Here is an 18,690-nt window from a genome sequence, read left to right on the forward strand (position 1 = left end):
AATATTCGGACGTATAACAGCAGCTTTTTATTTTTAAGAGACAAAAATTGACGTTTTAAATAATGTTTCTGCAAGATAAAAAAAAACATATATATTCTGAGAGGCGAAAGGTACACATATACAAATAAGAAGGAACGAAAATCCTTTCTAAGTAAACACGCCCCTAGATTTTTCTTAGCGTCGTAAAAGGGCTTTTGCCTGGAACAATAATGATGACAACAGCGATGATTTCTTAGTGTAAAGTACGGCCGCAGGTGCGTTCACAATGTTACGCAATCTTTTCCCAACCGCGAATAAATAAGGCAATTAGAGCTGGGCTGGCGATTTATTCTAATTGCTGGCGGCCATAATTATTATCGCGGCTTAAGAATGTTTCGAGCTCCTTTTTGGTCGACTACCTCCGGCCCAGTGCTCGTTTTATTCTCTACTCTCGCGGAATCGTATCCTCCTGCGTGCAACCTCTTCACTGGTTCTCGACTACGCTCGATGGCCAAGCCGGTAACGCCCGGTGTGACGCGGCCATTCCGCTCGGCGACGCGCGGAAAAGCGGCCGCATTGTTACGGTACTGTCATCCGCAAGCGCTAATGCGACTGGAAAATGTTAAAGGCCGAATGTAACCGCCGAGATAAAACCGCGGGCTCGTTATTTATTCACGGCGACCCCGCGCACTGGCGGTTGCAGCCGTGGCGCGTTGCACTTCCCACCCTCTTGCCGCCCTTTTGCCGCCCCGTCGCCCTTCCTCGTCACATTGCAACCCTCGTTCTACCGCTCGGCTCTCTGTGTCCTTTCCTCGTGCGAATTATGCATCACGGTCAGAGACGCGACGGCGCGGGCGAATCAATTAGGTCGATCGACGATTTCGAAAATAGAATTTTGTGTTCGTGTTCGTGTTCTTCAGGGTCTCGAACATGTAAAAATATAAACTTACAAAAATTCTTTTTTTCTTTTAACGAAACTGAATAATTTATTCGCATGTCTGCAGTTATGTGGAACGATTGTACACTAATTACTAAAAATTATATAATCAGTTTGTAAGAATTAACTTGTAAACTTAGCTGATAAAGCGGTTTTAATTAAAGTTCACACTTTCTTCATGCACAAAACTTGGTATGCGTTGTATTAATTTATCGGGAAAATGTTGCAACATCTTTTACAAAAGTTAAGATATTTCTGTATACAAATTACGCTCTATGTATCTTCAGACTTGGCTTGTTTGCAAAAGGAACGTGAAAAATGTTTTTAATCTCGTTACCTTACTTGCTAATTTTTAATTTTACTAAGAAAATCCAGCAGTACCGAGTACCTACGCGTCAGTAATCTGAAGAAACTTGAAGCATCGTCGCACCGCGCCTCATCCACTTAGCCGTCCAATTAAAAAACGCGTGGCGTTAGTGAGTCACATTGAATTGCGACCGATCGTCACAAAAAGAAATACGACCTAAAGGGCACCGTAGTAGTTGCGTTTGCACTCTCGAAGCCCTTTTCGTCAGCCATGAATCATTCCCTTACAGCAACCGGGGATACCGATTCCGTAGTAATTAACGTTGACTGGCTCCGGACACGCGTGTCGTTCACTCATGTGATAACGATGCGTTCACGTACGTTCACTCTCACACGCGCGAGTTCTCTTTTATTCTCCTTTGCATCTCCGTATTCCTCTTTTTTTTCTATTCATGAAACTGCCACAGAAACAGAAGCGCCACTGCGTTTATTTGCGCCAGCCTGTGTGCGCCTATTTGTGGTGCTAAAGGAACTCTGTTTGATTAAAAAAGAGCCTCGCAGGGAGTTTCTTTGCTGATTAGGTGGTGCATTGTCGCTTGAGCAATGATAGAATGTCGATAAAGCAAAAGAGACAAAGATAGCGAAGAGAGTCATTCAAGAGAAAGTTCCAAATACACTCCGGGCCAAAAGTTCGGAAACATTTATTAAAAATTGACTGTGCAGGAATTGATATATTTTATTTATTTAATATCCAAAATAAGGGAATGTGCTTTTTTTAAATAATAATTCTTCAAATTTATAATAACAGTTATTGAATTAAAAGAATTATTGTTAAAAATATATTATTATAGATATTTAAATAAATAAAAAAATGACAATTTTTAAAAATTACAGTTTTAAAAAGTATTTCAAAATGTGTGTGTTTAGTCTGGAATATATGTTCCTTGATATTTTTTTAAATTATAAATTTGTATTTTTAGTTATAAATTTGCGGACTTCATTCAACAGCTTTTTTATGAACTGTATACTTGTGTACTGATGAAAAAGATCTAAATATTTTATGTAAGTATCTTTTCATGAATTAGTTACTTTTAAAATTTTATTATATACGGATTATAATTCATATTTCATTATATAATATTATACGTTGAAACAGTTCTCAATAGGGAAATTTTGAAATTAATTACTTTCGAGTTAATTGATAGGAAAATAATTTTATATCGATGTTAAACACGTAATAACATTTGTCTGAAATAATTATGTGACACAGATTGATATTATTATGCAAACTAAATATGCCGACAAATGCGTCGTACATACATTCAACTTCATCTAACACAATCGAGTTTGATGTCATCTGCCAGCCGCCTCGAGACAATGCGCATCACTTTATATCAAGAGTGTCGGCGAATTTCGAGGTAGATGAATTTGCAGCAGCATCACGAAATGGTTTATTGTCGTTATTATTATCAACAGTGTCCTGTTTGTGACAGGGATTTGTAACTCGCATATAGCATATCTGATAATTAAATTTAACTCGGCGTACTTGATGAAGTTCTCAAAATCGGAATCGTCGTGAAGTTAGGCCCCTCCACCCAACATTAAAAAAAATAAAGTTTTTATAGCTCATTCGATTGCTTATCGTTTGCACATGAAAGCACATTTCAAATTTCCGTTTGCACACCTTTAATAAAAAAAGTTATTCAAAAAACAATTTTAGGGGAGCTAACTTTACACTAACCCCCCAACTTCGAACAAATTGGATCGAAAAGATCTTAATACCGTAAATAATGTAGGACTTGGGACAAGTGTAGGTAATTTGGGAGAGCATGTATTTTTGTTAAATTCAATCATGGAATCTATCCAATATTAATATCTTTTAATGTTGACATATTGAATATTTTTTTTCAATATGTAATTCTAAAGCGCGTACTAATTACAGCGCTAATTCTTAGAAATTTTATTCTTTTATTTTTTAATGTTAATTGCATAGGAAATCGATTTTTTTAATATTTAGACAATTTTGTATTGATTAAAACAGTTTGTTTGATAAAAGCACAACCGACATAACTTTCGACATATTTTTCGTGTCGTATCACGATCCGACAGATTTATCAATGATATCATATTTGTTGTTTTATACCACTTTTTTCACTTGTTTACGAATGTCTTAGACTTTATTACAATCATTTCTTACAATATTTTCCTCTTGAGTGCGTGGAAAGGAAAACAGCTTCGAATTTTTTAACGTATGTGACACTTATCATTAAATATGGACAATAAAATTCTTTATATAGTACGTCGTAGGGGAAGATTCCTTCTATTTGCTCGTTCAAAATTTTTTATAGCGATTTTCAAACAAAAGTTCACACTTTTATTAAACTAAATTATGACTGCATGCGAGAAGACTCGTTAGCATCGTTCACGATAATTTCATTTACACCGACAAATTTCAGCGAGCACGTAGTAAAACTGCTTGTCCCCATAGCATAATCTCGGCGCGTGAAGTGAAATTTACACGAACACGTCTTGCAACTTCACGCGAGTAATACGTATCGTAACTTCGTGAGACGAAAAGTTTGAAGCGACGGTATTAAGGACGCCACACTGTCATCACGCACCAAACTACTTATTAGTTCAAATTACTGACATGTTGTATAATGAAAATGTTTCGATCGTACAAGCATACGTTTATGAGTTATAATAAGTATTTATAAATCACTTCTTCATGATTTATACGATATTGCTTTTCCGTTTAATTATTTCCCTGATGTAGACTTTATTGAATATGAAAAGTTATTATTTATAGATATGTAAATTTCAAGCTGGAGTAATAACGATAATTATATTCGTTCAGTTCACGCGCAAGCATTAAAAAATTAAAATTTTAAGCTCGGTAATGGAACTGCATCAGAATGCATAGGTACATTTTACGTTATATTATTAATGTCATAAGAATTTGGCTCGTGAGATGGCTAATGAAATGTAATTGAGATAATGCAATAAATTCTATTATCAAAAAATCACAAAATTCTGGTTAGTAATTTAAATGTCATGATACCATTAGCAGTGCCGAATTGAAAATTTTGCTGTTAAATTATTTACAGATTTTAATATCCGCAACCGACTGATAAAAAAATATTACTGAGCCTTGCGGAAAAGAGTCATTTCCCCATCCAACGGTTGCCATTCTCCGATCGCGTTTATTTCCGGAAGCATTTTAATCGCAGGAGTCTGTCCTTTCGCGTGATGTATGAAAACGACGAGGATACATGACGTTCCATATTTCGGCGGACTCATGCCTCGTGATATGGGCGAGATATAAAAAGTGGTTCGTACATACGGCCTACCTTGTAGCTGGCTCGTATTCAAAAGCGAAACTAGCTCGAAAGCCCGACGGCCATTAGACGGATCTCGGTGGAGACCGAAACCGCGATTGCGTCTACCTCTAAAACTATCCGTAAACTAATCCTCTTCAAAGGGGCAGGTCTGATAGCAGCGAAACTGCATCAGTCGCCGCGTAGCCGCATAGTCGTCGCCGTGTCGCCGCCAACGAAAGCAGCTTCCCTTTAATTTTATATCACCACGCGCAACCACGCGTTCAATTTACTACCCGCCAAAAAACTTTTTTCCACCATCACCGCCACCGCCGCACTCTACGGTCGCGCGTTACTTTCATCCACCCTCTTTCACCCGCCCTTATCGTTTCGGCTACCGGCTCCATAATCATCTGCCGCCTCTTCCGAGTGAATACGTCGCGGGATTAATTCAGCCCGTTTTATTGCGCGACCCCTTTAGTATTTACACCCGCGAAAAGGTCGCTGGAATTTGTCCGCTCTTGTCCTCTTGCACAATGCACCGCACATTCGGGAACTGTAATCGTCCACCAGTGGCTCATTCAAATTCTACATTCTTAAGTAAGATGCTTCCCCACAATGGAAATCGTATCTCCTCGGATCAGAAGAACGGTTGCAATGTGGCCGATAAAATGCAGACGATATATTTTTGGAATAATCCGAAAATAAGTAGATATTGAAATTTTAACCCGGTTATAATTATAGTGATAAACGAGAAAGAGAAACTCTCTCTGGTATTTTATGATAAACGAGAGAACTCGATTAAATCTTCGCTAATAAATCACATAAATTTTGTTAGTAATGTGGATAATCGATTGTCTCAGGGGTTTAATGAGAAACGCACTATAAATAATACTATATAATTCCGAAATATGACATAGAAAACAACAATAATGAAAAAATATCGATAGACGTATATTTCGTATATGGAAATAAATGTTATATATGTACCATGCTTGTGGAAAGATAGTTAACAAAAATTTCATATGATATCTCCCGCAAGAAAAAAGAAAACGATTGATCAAATCAGAATATTAGCTTGTTAAAACGCGAGTACGCTCGTATCGTGGTGAATAATGCAACCTGGTAATATTAGGCACCGGATTACAAGACATATATCGTGCGGGTTTATGCATATTTCTTGAAAAACGAGCCCTTGTTGAGGGCGCGCACGTTACGCCTGTCCAATTGCCGTGGGGCATTTTTTACCGGCGCGGCCCAGGGATTCGCTCGTCCCTTCGTAGGTGAAGGAGAGAAGGACGGAAGGAAGAAAGAGCGGGGACGTCGGCGAAGTCCCCGAAGCGGCAGCAGAGAAAATTGGATCGCGGTACCGTCGACGGTAGTCCCCTCTCCCCAAAACGATTGCACCGACGTCGGGAGCCATCGCCGGCTTTATTCCAACATTTTGCCACGTTATTTTATTTAACGCCGCGTCCGACTCTCCTCTGCGATTGAATTATTCAAATTCCGTTCTCCGTTCTTTCCCGGTTACCCGTTCTCGTCGCAAACCGCGCGCACACGCCTCCTTTCTCGTCCACGTCTATCCGGAGATTTTCACCCCTTGACGATTTCTCACCACTTTCACACGATTTTTCGTTTCGATGTTGCTGTCTATGGTCTATATATCGATGCTACCACATGCTAGTAAAAGGCCCAGTAATAGCTCACCGCAGTTCCGACAAATGCCGCTCATGCAATTCAGCAACATCCCAACGTTGCTGTTCAGAATAGGAGGCGTTTGAGCGAAAACCGTTGTAGCCCCATGAACTGCGTAAACCGTCGATAAACTTTTATCAGTTTACATTGTTGTTGATGTATACGTGTAGCGGCACATGATATCGTTGATAGCGTTGAGATTAGTCACAAGTTTATGGCCTGAAATAGCATATGCGTTTTATTCTTCACGAATTTTATACGTAATACTTATTTAATGTTTCTAAAATTTCTAGCGGTCATACATTAATTTCGTTTTTATTGTTTTTTGATAAACAACTCGATAGGGTGTTCTAAAATTGATAATAAATATTATAAAGATTCTTTGTGACATTTTTAGACGATAAGTTTAATACGATAATATCGAAACTATAATAGTTTTTAAATGAAAAAAATTACAGGGTAATCCACAGAATGATAGGGGTAGAATTTCGCGTGTTCAGGGAAGATAAGATGGTTGATATTTCTTCGAATTTCATTCCTTTGGCAATAACAAAATTTGATTTACACTGATCATCTTACCATTTCTAAGCGCACGAAATTCTAGCCCTGTTATTCGTAATTTTTAAACTTTTTCATTTGAAAACTATCTTGGAATTTTCATATTAGACTTTTCATCTTAAAATGTTGCAAAGAATCTGTCCTTAAAATATTTATCATCAGTTTTGAAACACCCTGTATATAAAATTTAAATCGATATATTTACTGCTATTTCGGTATCGGTGGCTCTTTAATTTTGTTGAGTTATTTAATCATTTATATTGTACATTAATTTAATATATTATTAAATTGAAATTCACACACATATTAAAATCTCTTCTAATTTTTTTTAGTTTTCTCTGCGTTCCAAAAGGAATGCACAACTTCCGCAACATTTTGCAACTTCATGGCTCTTGATTAAAAATTTGTGCATTATCCTATCACAATGCATATTAATTTTTCTTATGGAAATGTTATATCTGGGATTCTTTCATTGCGTCCTTCGGAAGTGATGAAAGCTGTATATTATGGCTCTGCTCTTTCCGGCGATTCCCGCTCTTGCGGCGACACTCCGATGAAATGTATCGATATTTGTCATAGCCGTGAAAACAGAAAAAAATTTCAGCCACACCGAACATCGATAAACCACGACGCTACGTACCAATCACTAACACCATGGATTCGCCGTTAAAATCGGACGAACGGATAACATTTCGTTGCATCCTGTTATCTCATATCCCTTTCGCGGAAAGAGACAGCGAGATGGTTGAAGGTAGAGAGAACCATATAGGGGAGGCACATAAAGGCTGTGTGATCGTAAAAAATCGTATATTTCCCTCGGATACGTAAAACGAACCGTTAGTCATAACGAACCGTCCCATGGAAGCTTTTCTATGCGCGAATCCGTCTCTGTGTAAATGTTGATTTGTACATGCGTGCGACGTTGTACGAAAGAATGCATAAAGGCAGAGAGTGGATGCATGGGACTCTCTCTCTCTCTCTCTCTCTCTCTCTCTTGCAGAATGCAATACAGATGCGAACTTTTGCACGCATTCTGGCTACATGCATTATGGCTACGCGCGATATATGTACGAGAGAAGAGGCGAATGCACCTGTGTCCCGCACTCGCTCACGCACATGCATTATATTTTCGGCCAGCTGATACGTCGGAAAAGCCACGCGTGCTTTTATCCACGCATTATATGTGCAACGCGTATAGTATAGCGTCATCATGAAAATTAGTCGTCGCAATTACGGCTTACATAACTCAGCCCGCCCGCCCGCTCGACTGACGATATATCAATTTTTCGTAATTCACTCGGCTTTAATTGACCGATAATAATTCCAGCGGATTGGGAAGAGGGATGAGAGAGACGAAAAGGCGAGTCAGAATTGAAATTTTTGCAGTGCGTTTACCGGAGATCGATATCCAATTACGACAACCGAGGCAACGCACGTGTATCTAGTTGGAGGTATGATTAAATCGCTTTCTGTATCTTCGATCATGAATACATATAGGTGCGGTAATATCGTGCATTATGTACAATAGAGAGATAACGTACTCTGGTAATACAGTATTCTCTACCATAACTATTGGGGTATCTAATAAAAAATATTCAATTAGAGTAATCTATGTATCTTTTAAGATAAATCTCTATTGATAGTCGTTAAAATCTAGTATCGTGGCGAGGCATCTAATGTCAGTCAAATTTGTCCTGTAGAAGAATCTGCAAAGGACTCTTCCACTTATCTTTCACTGCAAAGATCTTACGAAAACTATGGCCTGATAGTACGAAGCGAGTGCTTACTTCGCGGATGATGCGTTGCGCGCCCCGTTTCGCGGAGTTGGCCAGGCAAACAATGACGATGCAGGAGATTTGCGATTCAAATGCGACTAGGATGAGGAGAGGGCACAAGGCGGAAGAAGATTTCTGTCACTCCGGAAACCACTCACGGGCCGTATCACAACGGGCGAAAGAGCCAGTGGAACTCACTTGCCATTCTCAGTGCTGACGGCTGCACAACAGGACTCTCCCCCTCCCCCCTCTCTCTCTCTTTCTCTCTTTGCTCTGCCCCCGCGCTACCACTGTTCCCCATTCTGTTTCCTCTCTTTCGTTAACCCTGTCTCTCCTCGTTCTCCATCCCTCTAGTCGACTGTCATGGCTTCTGCGGTGCACCGACGTCGCGATCCGGCTGCGCGCCCGTGAAACGCGCGTTCGCGACGTCGTGTCTCACCTACGTCAGCACATACGTCAGCGAGTCGTATTTGCGTTATGTGTTACGCTACGGTTGTGGCACCCCGATTCCGGTGTCGGCATAGTCGGACCTCTCTCACTCTCTCCTTCTCTCTTTCTCTGTCCCTCTTATCTCCCTCCTCTATCTCTCTTTCTCTCTCGCTTTCTCTCTCTCGCTCTGTGGTCGGACCTAGTCCAGCTTTGATTCCAGACAGACAATGCAGCCAGCAGCGGCACAGAAATGTCCGAAGCGTGTGTGACAATGCTCTGTCACCAGGAGACGCATCGCGAGGTCTAGTTAATATGATATAATTGTCATGCGCGGACGCGAATGTCGACAGCTACAAGGTACACCTTTCGAGAAAGACATGGATTTTGCCAAAGAAACGCAGTTGGAGAGAACTTGAAGTTTACATGTTACTTGTGGCGAGTTTGGCTTCGTGACTACTTATAGTGAAATCTAAACGCGAATCTAAAATTTTCTGTATACTGAAGTATCTTTAAAATTTTTAACTATATATATGTATGCTCTGTTTCTCACAAAGAAGTGAGATAATCAACAGTAATAATTGAACGTCATGTGGTCCTCTTCTCATTGTATTTTTAATAGATAACATAAAAAAAATCTATACTTTTTTTAGAACCAATTATATGGTTGGTTGTACGCAAAGACGTCATTTACCTATACCTACATTAATGCGCAGCACAAAAGAGCACGCTTTTTAAATTTGTTCTTGAGCAGAAGCATAATAATGTTACTGGTTACAAGCGGAATACATTATCTTTGACATGGCTGACTTCGCGTGCATGTTATACCACTGACATTGACTATGTTAATGATAATGCACATGAAAATGCACTTCGTTACACTTATATGTAAATCATAAACGCCATCAGACTTATATCAATCATAAGCGTCATCATTAAACTGATCAATTTTATTTAATTATCGGATAACTAAAAATTAAATTAACTATTAACTATTAATATTTCAATGCTCTATTAAGAGAGTATGAAGTATTAATTAAACCATCAAAATTGAACATGTTCAAATACTGACGTAATATGAAGAGCAGTCAGAAGTAACATAGAATCTACATTACCTCTAAAAGCAAGATACCTAAAAGCATCTCTCTAAACTTAATATCCGAACCTGAACCTGACCGTACGTTTGCCTTGCAAATACGTGAAGAAAAAAGATATAAAAATATTTAATTAATAATTAAATTTATCGAAAAGCAGAATAAAAAATTACAAAAATAAAATATATATTAATTTTAATAAACAGTTAAATTTTTGTTACAAATAATAGGAAGTGTTCCTGAAATGTTAAAATGATGTGCAACGCTTGAAAAGTTAGGATTTAAACGAAGAGTACAGCCATATCTACAAACGTTATTTAACGGACTGTGAAGCTCGTCCTCAAGCTGCATCATGCTACCGTTTAATATTAATGAAAATTATTTGCATAAATTTAACGACACTCGGACCGATGTACTGAGCGCTCTGTCGCTGGTTCATAATCCTATTGGTTTTTGTCCGCAGTGAAACATCCATCCGCGGATTCAGCTACATGCACCGTGATAATAGCAGTCCCGAACGGTCCCATCGTAATAATAATTAAACGAAAGTTAAATGAGAAATCTCAAATTTCACGTACACATAACGTATGCCTGACGATAACGGAAAGTTGTCGGGCAATGTCAGGACATAGAACGACCACGAAACTAGTTTCGAACCTGTCACGCAGTTTGCCCCGCGGGTCAATTTCCGTATGCTCCTCATCATCGCGCGAAAATAATGCGAAATTAATTTTTTTTTTTTTCACGATGCATTCTGAATTTTGCGTATTCTCTGTAATCCAATACAATACATATTTTTAGTAAATTTATTTTCTTTCATATATTCGTACGCAAAATTCATAATTTAATTTTTCCAGAGTTTGAATAAATTTGATGGAAAAATTTTGAAGATATACTTATCGTAGTTTTAACTATCAAGAGAAAAATCATGATTTTTCACGAACACGCAAAATATATTTTTCTCCTCTTTTTCTCGTCAAACTTGATTTTTCAAAAAACTATAGTTCAATCTCAGTTCGAATGCTGACTTTGGACAATATTACTTATTTATCTAGTCTTTGCTATTCATTCATTATTTTTGCTTGCTTTCTGGATGAATCGATAGCAAATAAATAAAACGGCCATTACGCTGTTTGTTCTAATGAAACTTGTACGGAGGTTTAATTCAAGGAACGTACCAACCGTCTAACACTTTTTCTCGACTGCTAATTTAAAAAAAGGGGTGAAAGTAATGAAGCGTCGTGGGACCATTTTGCGTTATTAATGGCCACTTCGTCACGTCGGTAATTTTCCCTCCACCTGCAGACACTCTCCTTTTTTCCTGTGACCAGGTACCACTCTACATATTGCAAGAGTTTCATTAAATCGCGCGACTAACTGCTGCGTGACCGAGTTTTTAAATTCATCTCGCTCGCTAGGCAGTGCAGACAGTAATTTGCGTAAATGATATTTGAAAATAATTGCATTATTTTCGTCGATAACGAAGATTTATATTTGCACTGCTTTAATTTCGACACACAACAGTTTTTCTCTTTTATTGGAAAAATTTTATAAAAAATATACACATACATGTTATAAAATCTTACATACGAATTAATGAACGTTAACGACAAATAACAAAAGCTGAATTGAATTCTAGTGGGGAAAAACTCGCAGGAAATTAAAAAAATTTTTATTCGAAAATTTATAATGTATATAAGTTTAAAAATTATAAAATGATATACGTATCCTCATGTTCAGCAAGAACACTTATTTCGAATGAGAATTTTTGAAATTTTTATTCCACAAAGAATACATCACGTAAAAGATTTTGTCGGTTACGTGTAGCCCTCCTGTGGGTTTTCCTCCAGAGCTCAATAGCACTTGTTATTTGTCGTTAGCGCTTGTTTGTTCGTTGCTCGAAAACCGTTCACTCGCTGTTGTAACTGCACGATCTCCTGTCGCGTCGTGAAAAAAAAAAAACGTCACGTCCTATTCGCAATTTTCCTCTCCGAGCGCATTGGCTGGTTACGTGCTTCGAGGCTTACGCATACACAAGCCGATTTGAACCATGTGACATGTGAGCGCGTAGCGTAGAAAGTAAGCGAGGCTTTACACTAGATGAATGGCTCTATCAATCTATATCCCGTTTTGATAATTGCAGATAAAAACTCTGATCGAATCGGTGGCTTTTTATCAAATTTATACCATCCCTTTATATTCTCAAATCAATACCGAACTTGTAATAAGAACACACAATGAATATCATTAAAAAATTATTAAAATATTTTTTTAAATCACACCAACTCGTTTTTCTTTAACTTTGGCTGTCACTATATCTATTTATATGTATTTACGTTCTTCATTTTTTAATATTTTTCTATTTTCATTTTTCCCATATGTACGATACTTACAATTAGTCATGCAAACAAATGACGATGGCATAACGAAATATTATCGCGTTGCAGCAAATTTAATTAAATACAAACATATCTTTGTTTATTGATTGGCTAATTTTTTAATTTTAAATTGACAATACAGTGAAGTCCGTAACAAGGACAAAAGTAGAATTTAACTTATTTTTATGATATATAACGACATCATGCATTTTGCATGCGACGATTTTATATGTATCAATTTTTTTACATCAATGTATTTCAAAACGCGACATAATTTACCTATCGTGAAACTTCACATCAGCAACGCCATAACCGAAATTTTGTCATCGAAAATGTGCAGCAGTTATCGTGGTTTGCTCGGTCACGAATTTGACGAAATTATTATTCTAAAATGCATAATCCGCGAATGTCTGAATGGATGACGAATTGACGTAACAAGCACTCGATTCGATTTAAAGTATCTAATTCAATTGTTCGAAAGATGGGCGAGATTGTGAAATCACGCCAAGAAACATTTACACGGAAGAACGGTTTTGCTGAAGTATTTGAAAATTTAACTTAAATACAGATTTGAAAATAATTTTATTGAACCATTAAAATAATTACGTAGAACGCTCAGTAAGTTGGTCGTCAAAATGTCAAAATGTCATATCATTTAGCCAAATCAGTTTGTCGTTTATCGATCGTTATCTTACAGAATTTGTATTACAGCTTTCCTTTAACGAAGACATAAACTTTTATGTTGGTCTAAAAAAGATGTGCTCTCTCTCTCTCTCTCTCTCTCTCTCTCTCTCTCGCTCTCTCTCTCATAAAAAAGTATACGCAAAACAGGAGAAATCGAAATTATTGAATGTATTGTATATTTCCATTTCATAACGTGTTAATAAAGTAAGCGTATATTATTAATATAAAAAGATAACGATATAATTTTGATTAAAATATATGACGCGATCGTTTTCCAGCTATCATTAAATCAATTTATTAGCTAGATTTAATTTTGCGTGTTGTCGCACAATTTTATTTCTCTTTATATGGTTGCAGTATACAGGAAAAATGAAAATCATATAAAAATATTACTTGTCTCCAGTTTAACGAACACAATTTTTAAAGCAATTCGAGGTTAATATAATTCACTGCTAATTACGGACATATTACATCATAACTCTAATGGGAAATAAAAGCGGTATATTCTTGCTGACAATTGTCGGAGAAAATAGTAAATCATATAAAGCTGTAAAAAAACAGAAAAAACAAGAGACATAAGAGAAACACAGAAATTGTCAGAGTGGAAATAAAACAACTCATCTTGATTTTCTTCGAACACCGCTTTGTAATTACCATGCAATTAACTGCGCGACAATGGGACTACGTCTCTCAGAACGATCCGCGAAATGAATTAGACGCTTTGTGCACTGCCAAATTAGGTGGAGATAGATTGAAGCCAACTCGGATTGAAATTAAAGAAAGGACTCACTTAAATTTCAAATTTATTAATTATCCAAGAAGAGAACAGAAAAGATATCAATTTGACGCAATTTACTAAACTTACGTCATTTTTGGGCATGATTAAAATATCAATTTCAGATGACTTAAAAATGCTTTTATTTTGATTCTTTCAACTAAATTCTTCGTTAAAATCATTCACCCGTGAATATTTGACCGCATGATGGATAAGGCGGGGATTGTTTGGTTTTCATTATATTTATTTAATTTAACATTTCATTCGTATACAAAATTAGTACTAAAAAATTCAAAAGTATTGTATACAAATGTATGTTTACACCTGAATTTTTTAGTAAAACCCATTTTATGTGAAATCTCATTTTCAGATGTTGCATCTTCTATTCTATTTTGTGTGATTTTTATTACTTGTATGAGAAGTACAACTCCGCTGTGTATATCTTATGCTGCGTACTATTCGCAAATGAGTGATTTTACTGAAGAATTTAGTTATTATAAAATCTAATAAAATGATTTCTTAAATTTTGTCTCCAAAATTGAATTCGAAGAAAATAAAATGAGACATATTTTGACAGTATGTACAACTTTTGTTTTTCTGTGTGAAAATTAATTCACGAATCTGTAATATTCCTGAAAATTATGTGTACTAAATGTATTGATATAATTATTATGCATTATGTAATGTCCAGATTGCCATATACTAATAATTGAAATCTAAAACTAGGTCACCTAGTAGTATCCTTGTTGATATTCTCGATATCATATCTAAAGTGTAATCATATTAATTTATGATGTTTATTTAACGTCAATCATATATTATGATTGATGTTAAATATATTATAAATCAGTATGTATAGGTATATAGCTGCTCACAGTACTCACGGAAAACAAAATAAAATAGTCAAAATGATAAAGTTTTAGTTTGTGTGTCAAAATGATGTCGATTTATATTATATTGTATTATTTGTTACATTCTGTTTTATTATGGCAATGTTACAGTTATATATTTGTGTTTAAATATTTATGTAAAATTATGTTGAAATACATATAATATAAATACATAAGAAAACATCCAAAGTTTATGCTATTTAACTTCATTTTGATGAACTAAAATTTTATCATATATATTTTGACATCATTTTAACTTTTCTGTTCTTTCTGGGTAGCTGCATACATATGCATATCGGCTTATAACGTGATTTATTTAACATCACATGATTCATGTAACATCAATCTTGACACATGATTGATGTTAAATAAATATCGTAAATTAATGTCGTTGCACTTTATAAATGTGATATCGTAATTCAGCAAGACTAATAGGTCGCCCAATTTTAGACACCAATATGAATATACCTAATTCTAGATTTCTATCTAAATTATTCGATTTCAGACGTCTGATGTATAATACTAATTAATAGACCTCCTCGATTTAATCGATGTCAAATACGCACATGCAGTGCATTATACACTAGCTAGCGTTAACTGATGTATATGGGCTAGCGTGACTACTGGCTGACCACGCTTCGCGATAACTACTGCGAGATTGTACTGACTCTGTTGGCTACATGCTCGACCACGAATAAACCTGCGTAGATGGTAGGCAAAAGCGATATTAGTAATATTGTGAGTGTGGTATAACAATCTGTAATCAAAGCGAGACAAAATGAGATCGTTGCAATGTAATTAATGTTTCCTATGATGGATTCACGAATTATTTCGTAAATTCGTATGCATCAGCATCAGCGGATGTATATGCACATTATATGTGAGATATATAATTATAATCTATTTCTGATGGGACATAAAAAGATACGCTCTTTGCAACAATTTCTGGAAAATATCGTTGAACGTAAAAAAAAAAAACCGTGAATAAAAAGAGTAAAAAGTAATAGGCGTAACGAGGGCGAAAAATCGTCAGAGCGGAAATCAAATAATCCACTTTGACATTTCGGGCAATATTGAGTTACATCGATGATACTATTACCAGATTTATCATGATATAACCACAAATAACACCGCCTACGAAATAAACGACAAGCAGAGCATGCGATATTACTGCCATTTCATTTTTCAATCCTCGAATTAATTTCACGTGACCTGTTTCCTTAACAGTAACTAGTTCTCATGTAACATGCACTCACATCGCCAATCGAATGTCGTATCTGTTTATCTGCGGTGTAAGCTCATCTTGCTTAGGTGCCGAATTAATAGCACAATGAGAATCTATGTACGCGCCGCACATGCAGACATTCTCCGGGATTCTCGGTATCTCTATTATGCGACGTCACGAGAGATTTTGCGTCCTGTTTTGATTCGGATTTCGGTTTGCGGAATCTTACACTGTCGTCATCTGCCATGTATCTCTCGCGATGTTGGGAGTTAAATACACGCTTCTCTGCGTAAACTTATAAGTCGCATAAGTGATCCATCGGCAGCAGCTGGTAATAATTTCTCGTTGCGAGACTACACTCTCGAGAGGAAAATTCTGAACTTCAGGTTGAAACGGTCTTTCGTTACGATAATTGAATGCTATCGCAGCACGGTCCAAATTAAAGTGAGAAATTCGTGCTACAAATATTTGCTCTGCAACGGTTTGCTAATGCTCACTAGAATAATAATAATCGTTAACACATGGAATTACTAATCTCTGAACTACTTTAGGAAAAATGCAGATTCATTTTTTTTTTATCAACATTTCCGCGAACGTGCAAACGACTTGCCGTCAATGAATCACCGCTCGTTCCAAAAACCGAGCACGTTCTCCGGAGGATCTCTTTACGAATAGCGCGACGTAGAGAGCTTTGGTAATTACGCATACCGAGCGCTTTCGCGCGATTGTTACAATAACGTTAAAGCTGTACGCGCAATACGTGGCTAACGAAACAAAGTGAAATAATTAGTAGCGTCGGTGGAAGTAACGTATCGACGAGGCGCGATTGTCAGGGCTTTAGAGACCGCGGTGCGCTTTCGTGCGTTTTCACAATGAAAACAATCCTAATTATACTACGAGCGGCGTTACGTGCGCGAACACGTCAACTCCCAATTATGGACGCCCGGGCAGACGTTGACATACAATTACGCGCCACCGCCTAATTTAATTGGGCGATTACGATACTCGTCGTACGTCGTCGCTCGCGACAACGTACAACCGCGGCGCGCTACTATTGGCGACGCGCGGCTGGCAACGACGCGACGCGCCGTTACTACTGGAATGTGTAGGGTGGTTTAACGGCAGGGCAGGCCTATGATTTACAGACGGAGGATGTAGCGCGGACCGAAGCATAATGGGAGCACGGTAAAGCTCGATGATCCGCATTAGGCAATAATATCGCTCGAGCGGAGTTACGGGATCTACCGTAAAACAGACAAATCGGCCGTCGCCGACCATCGCGGCCGCAGCCGCCTCGGCGCCTGAATTTCGCTCGCTTATCACGTTAAGTTATGTCGAAAGCACGTCGTGCTTTGATTGAATCGGTGTGACCCTCGTCGTATTTCAAATTGAGGCAATTACAACCGGACAACAACGAACAGCCAAATTTGGGGCGGTAAAGGAGGAGGATTATTTTTCATCCATGCGTCTGTCTCGAGGCGCAATTACGCTTTCTTGATTACTTTGTTAGAATCCGTACACAGGAAGAATGATTTTTGTTAAAATTTTGCTACAGATCTGAAACTAATTTTTGAATTGTCAATGTAATTTTGTGGGAAACACTCAAATTGGTTATTAGAATATCAGAATTTTTAGATCTCTATTCTATATAATTCTTAACAACAATGTTGGTGTCATTAATATGAAATGTTCGTGATCAAATTTTTTCTTTAGAACAATACAGTTTTCAAATGAAAAAGTAAAATTTTTCTTATTCACATATCAACAAAATAAATGATTATTCTAGTACTAAACATTTTTCTCAGTGCATATTCCACGGCAGTAAAATAGCTCGAACATTCAATTTATCGGCATTTCCGAGAAAAACGGTTGCACCGGGTGCGATATGTACAGAAATAATTTCGTGGTCACGCCCCTCGGCACACCCATGCTTTATCGAAGATATCCGCGACCCGCGCAATCAAGAAAATGTGACGGAGGCGGGAAATGCTCGTAGATATAAATGAGAATAGGGACACGGGTGTACAAGGTGGATTGGGGCAAGTGAATACGAGAATAGGAGAAGGAAGAGAGGGAGAAGCAGAAGCAGGTCGCGCAGGAAAAAGGGTGGCGCACGACGGAATTTTCTGTAGGGTGAGCGCGACTATCACGAGGTAGTAAATTCAGCGCCGACTTTTCCCAGGGAAATTATAATTTTCCCTCTCGTAAAGAGCGACTTCGTGACGCTAATGCGAGCGTACATTAGGCGAGAAAAATAGCCCGGGCTGCGGAGACGAGGGAATTTGTATGAAAGCGAGACTGGCCTGCGGGTTAATCGCCAGGAAAATGGCGACAATGGGCACTGTGGCGCGTATTAAGAATCAACGATGCTCGGCGATGGTGAACCAAGTCCGGGTAAACTCGATGTCTTAGTTACGCGCCGAGCACGACGCCTGCGATTCTTAATTTCACTTAATAGTCTAGCTGTGCTTATCGCGGGTCTTCTATGGCAAATACACTCTTAAGAGTACAGTCGGGAAATATTAAGAAATAAACGACTGCGAATGAATAATTATGCGAATTTTTTTGAGAAATTTCGAGAAATAGAAAAAGAAGATAGCTAAACAGCGAAAGTATTATAAAAAAGATTTAACCGATTTTTTTTCAGTGAT

At 37.5% G+C, this 18,690-nt stretch overlaps 1 protein-coding gene and 1 long non-coding RNA gene across 9 annotated transcripts in view; one reads left to right on the forward strand and one right to left on the reverse strand.

Annotated features, from left to right (window-relative positions):
- Positions 1-18,690, forward strand: part of LOC147910667 (uncharacterized) — a 132,421-nt gene that overhangs the window by 100,303 nt on the left and 13,428 nt on the right. The gene's annotated exons all lie outside the window — the stretch shown is intronic.
- Positions 1-18,690, reverse strand: part of LOC147910668 (uncharacterized) — a 156,793-nt gene that overhangs the window by 86,984 nt on the left and 51,119 nt on the right. Inside the window, exon 1 of one of the 8 annotated variants that reach the window (XR_015544047.1) lies at positions 6,247-6,268. The exons of 5 other annotated variants lie outside the window; for them this stretch is intronic. Coding sequence is in view for 2 of the 3 variants with exons in the window: in XM_087402643.1 (XP_087258769.1) it covers positions 6,247-6,286 (40 nt within the window). In the remaining variant the exon portion in view is untranslated. Of the gene's footprint in view, positions 1-6,246; positions 6,454-18,690 lie in introns of those variants that run through there. 2 more of the 8 variants (XM_087402643.1, XM_087402644.1) reach the window with 2 other exon arrangements.

Source organism: Acromyrmex echinatior, chromosome 2, assembly GCF_024713525.1.
Source record: "Acromyrmex echinatior isolate Ae372 chromosome 2, ASM2471352v2, whole genome shotgun sequence".
Lineage (NCBI taxonomy): Eukaryota > Metazoa > Arthropoda > Insecta > Hymenoptera > Formicidae > Acromyrmex > Acromyrmex echinatior.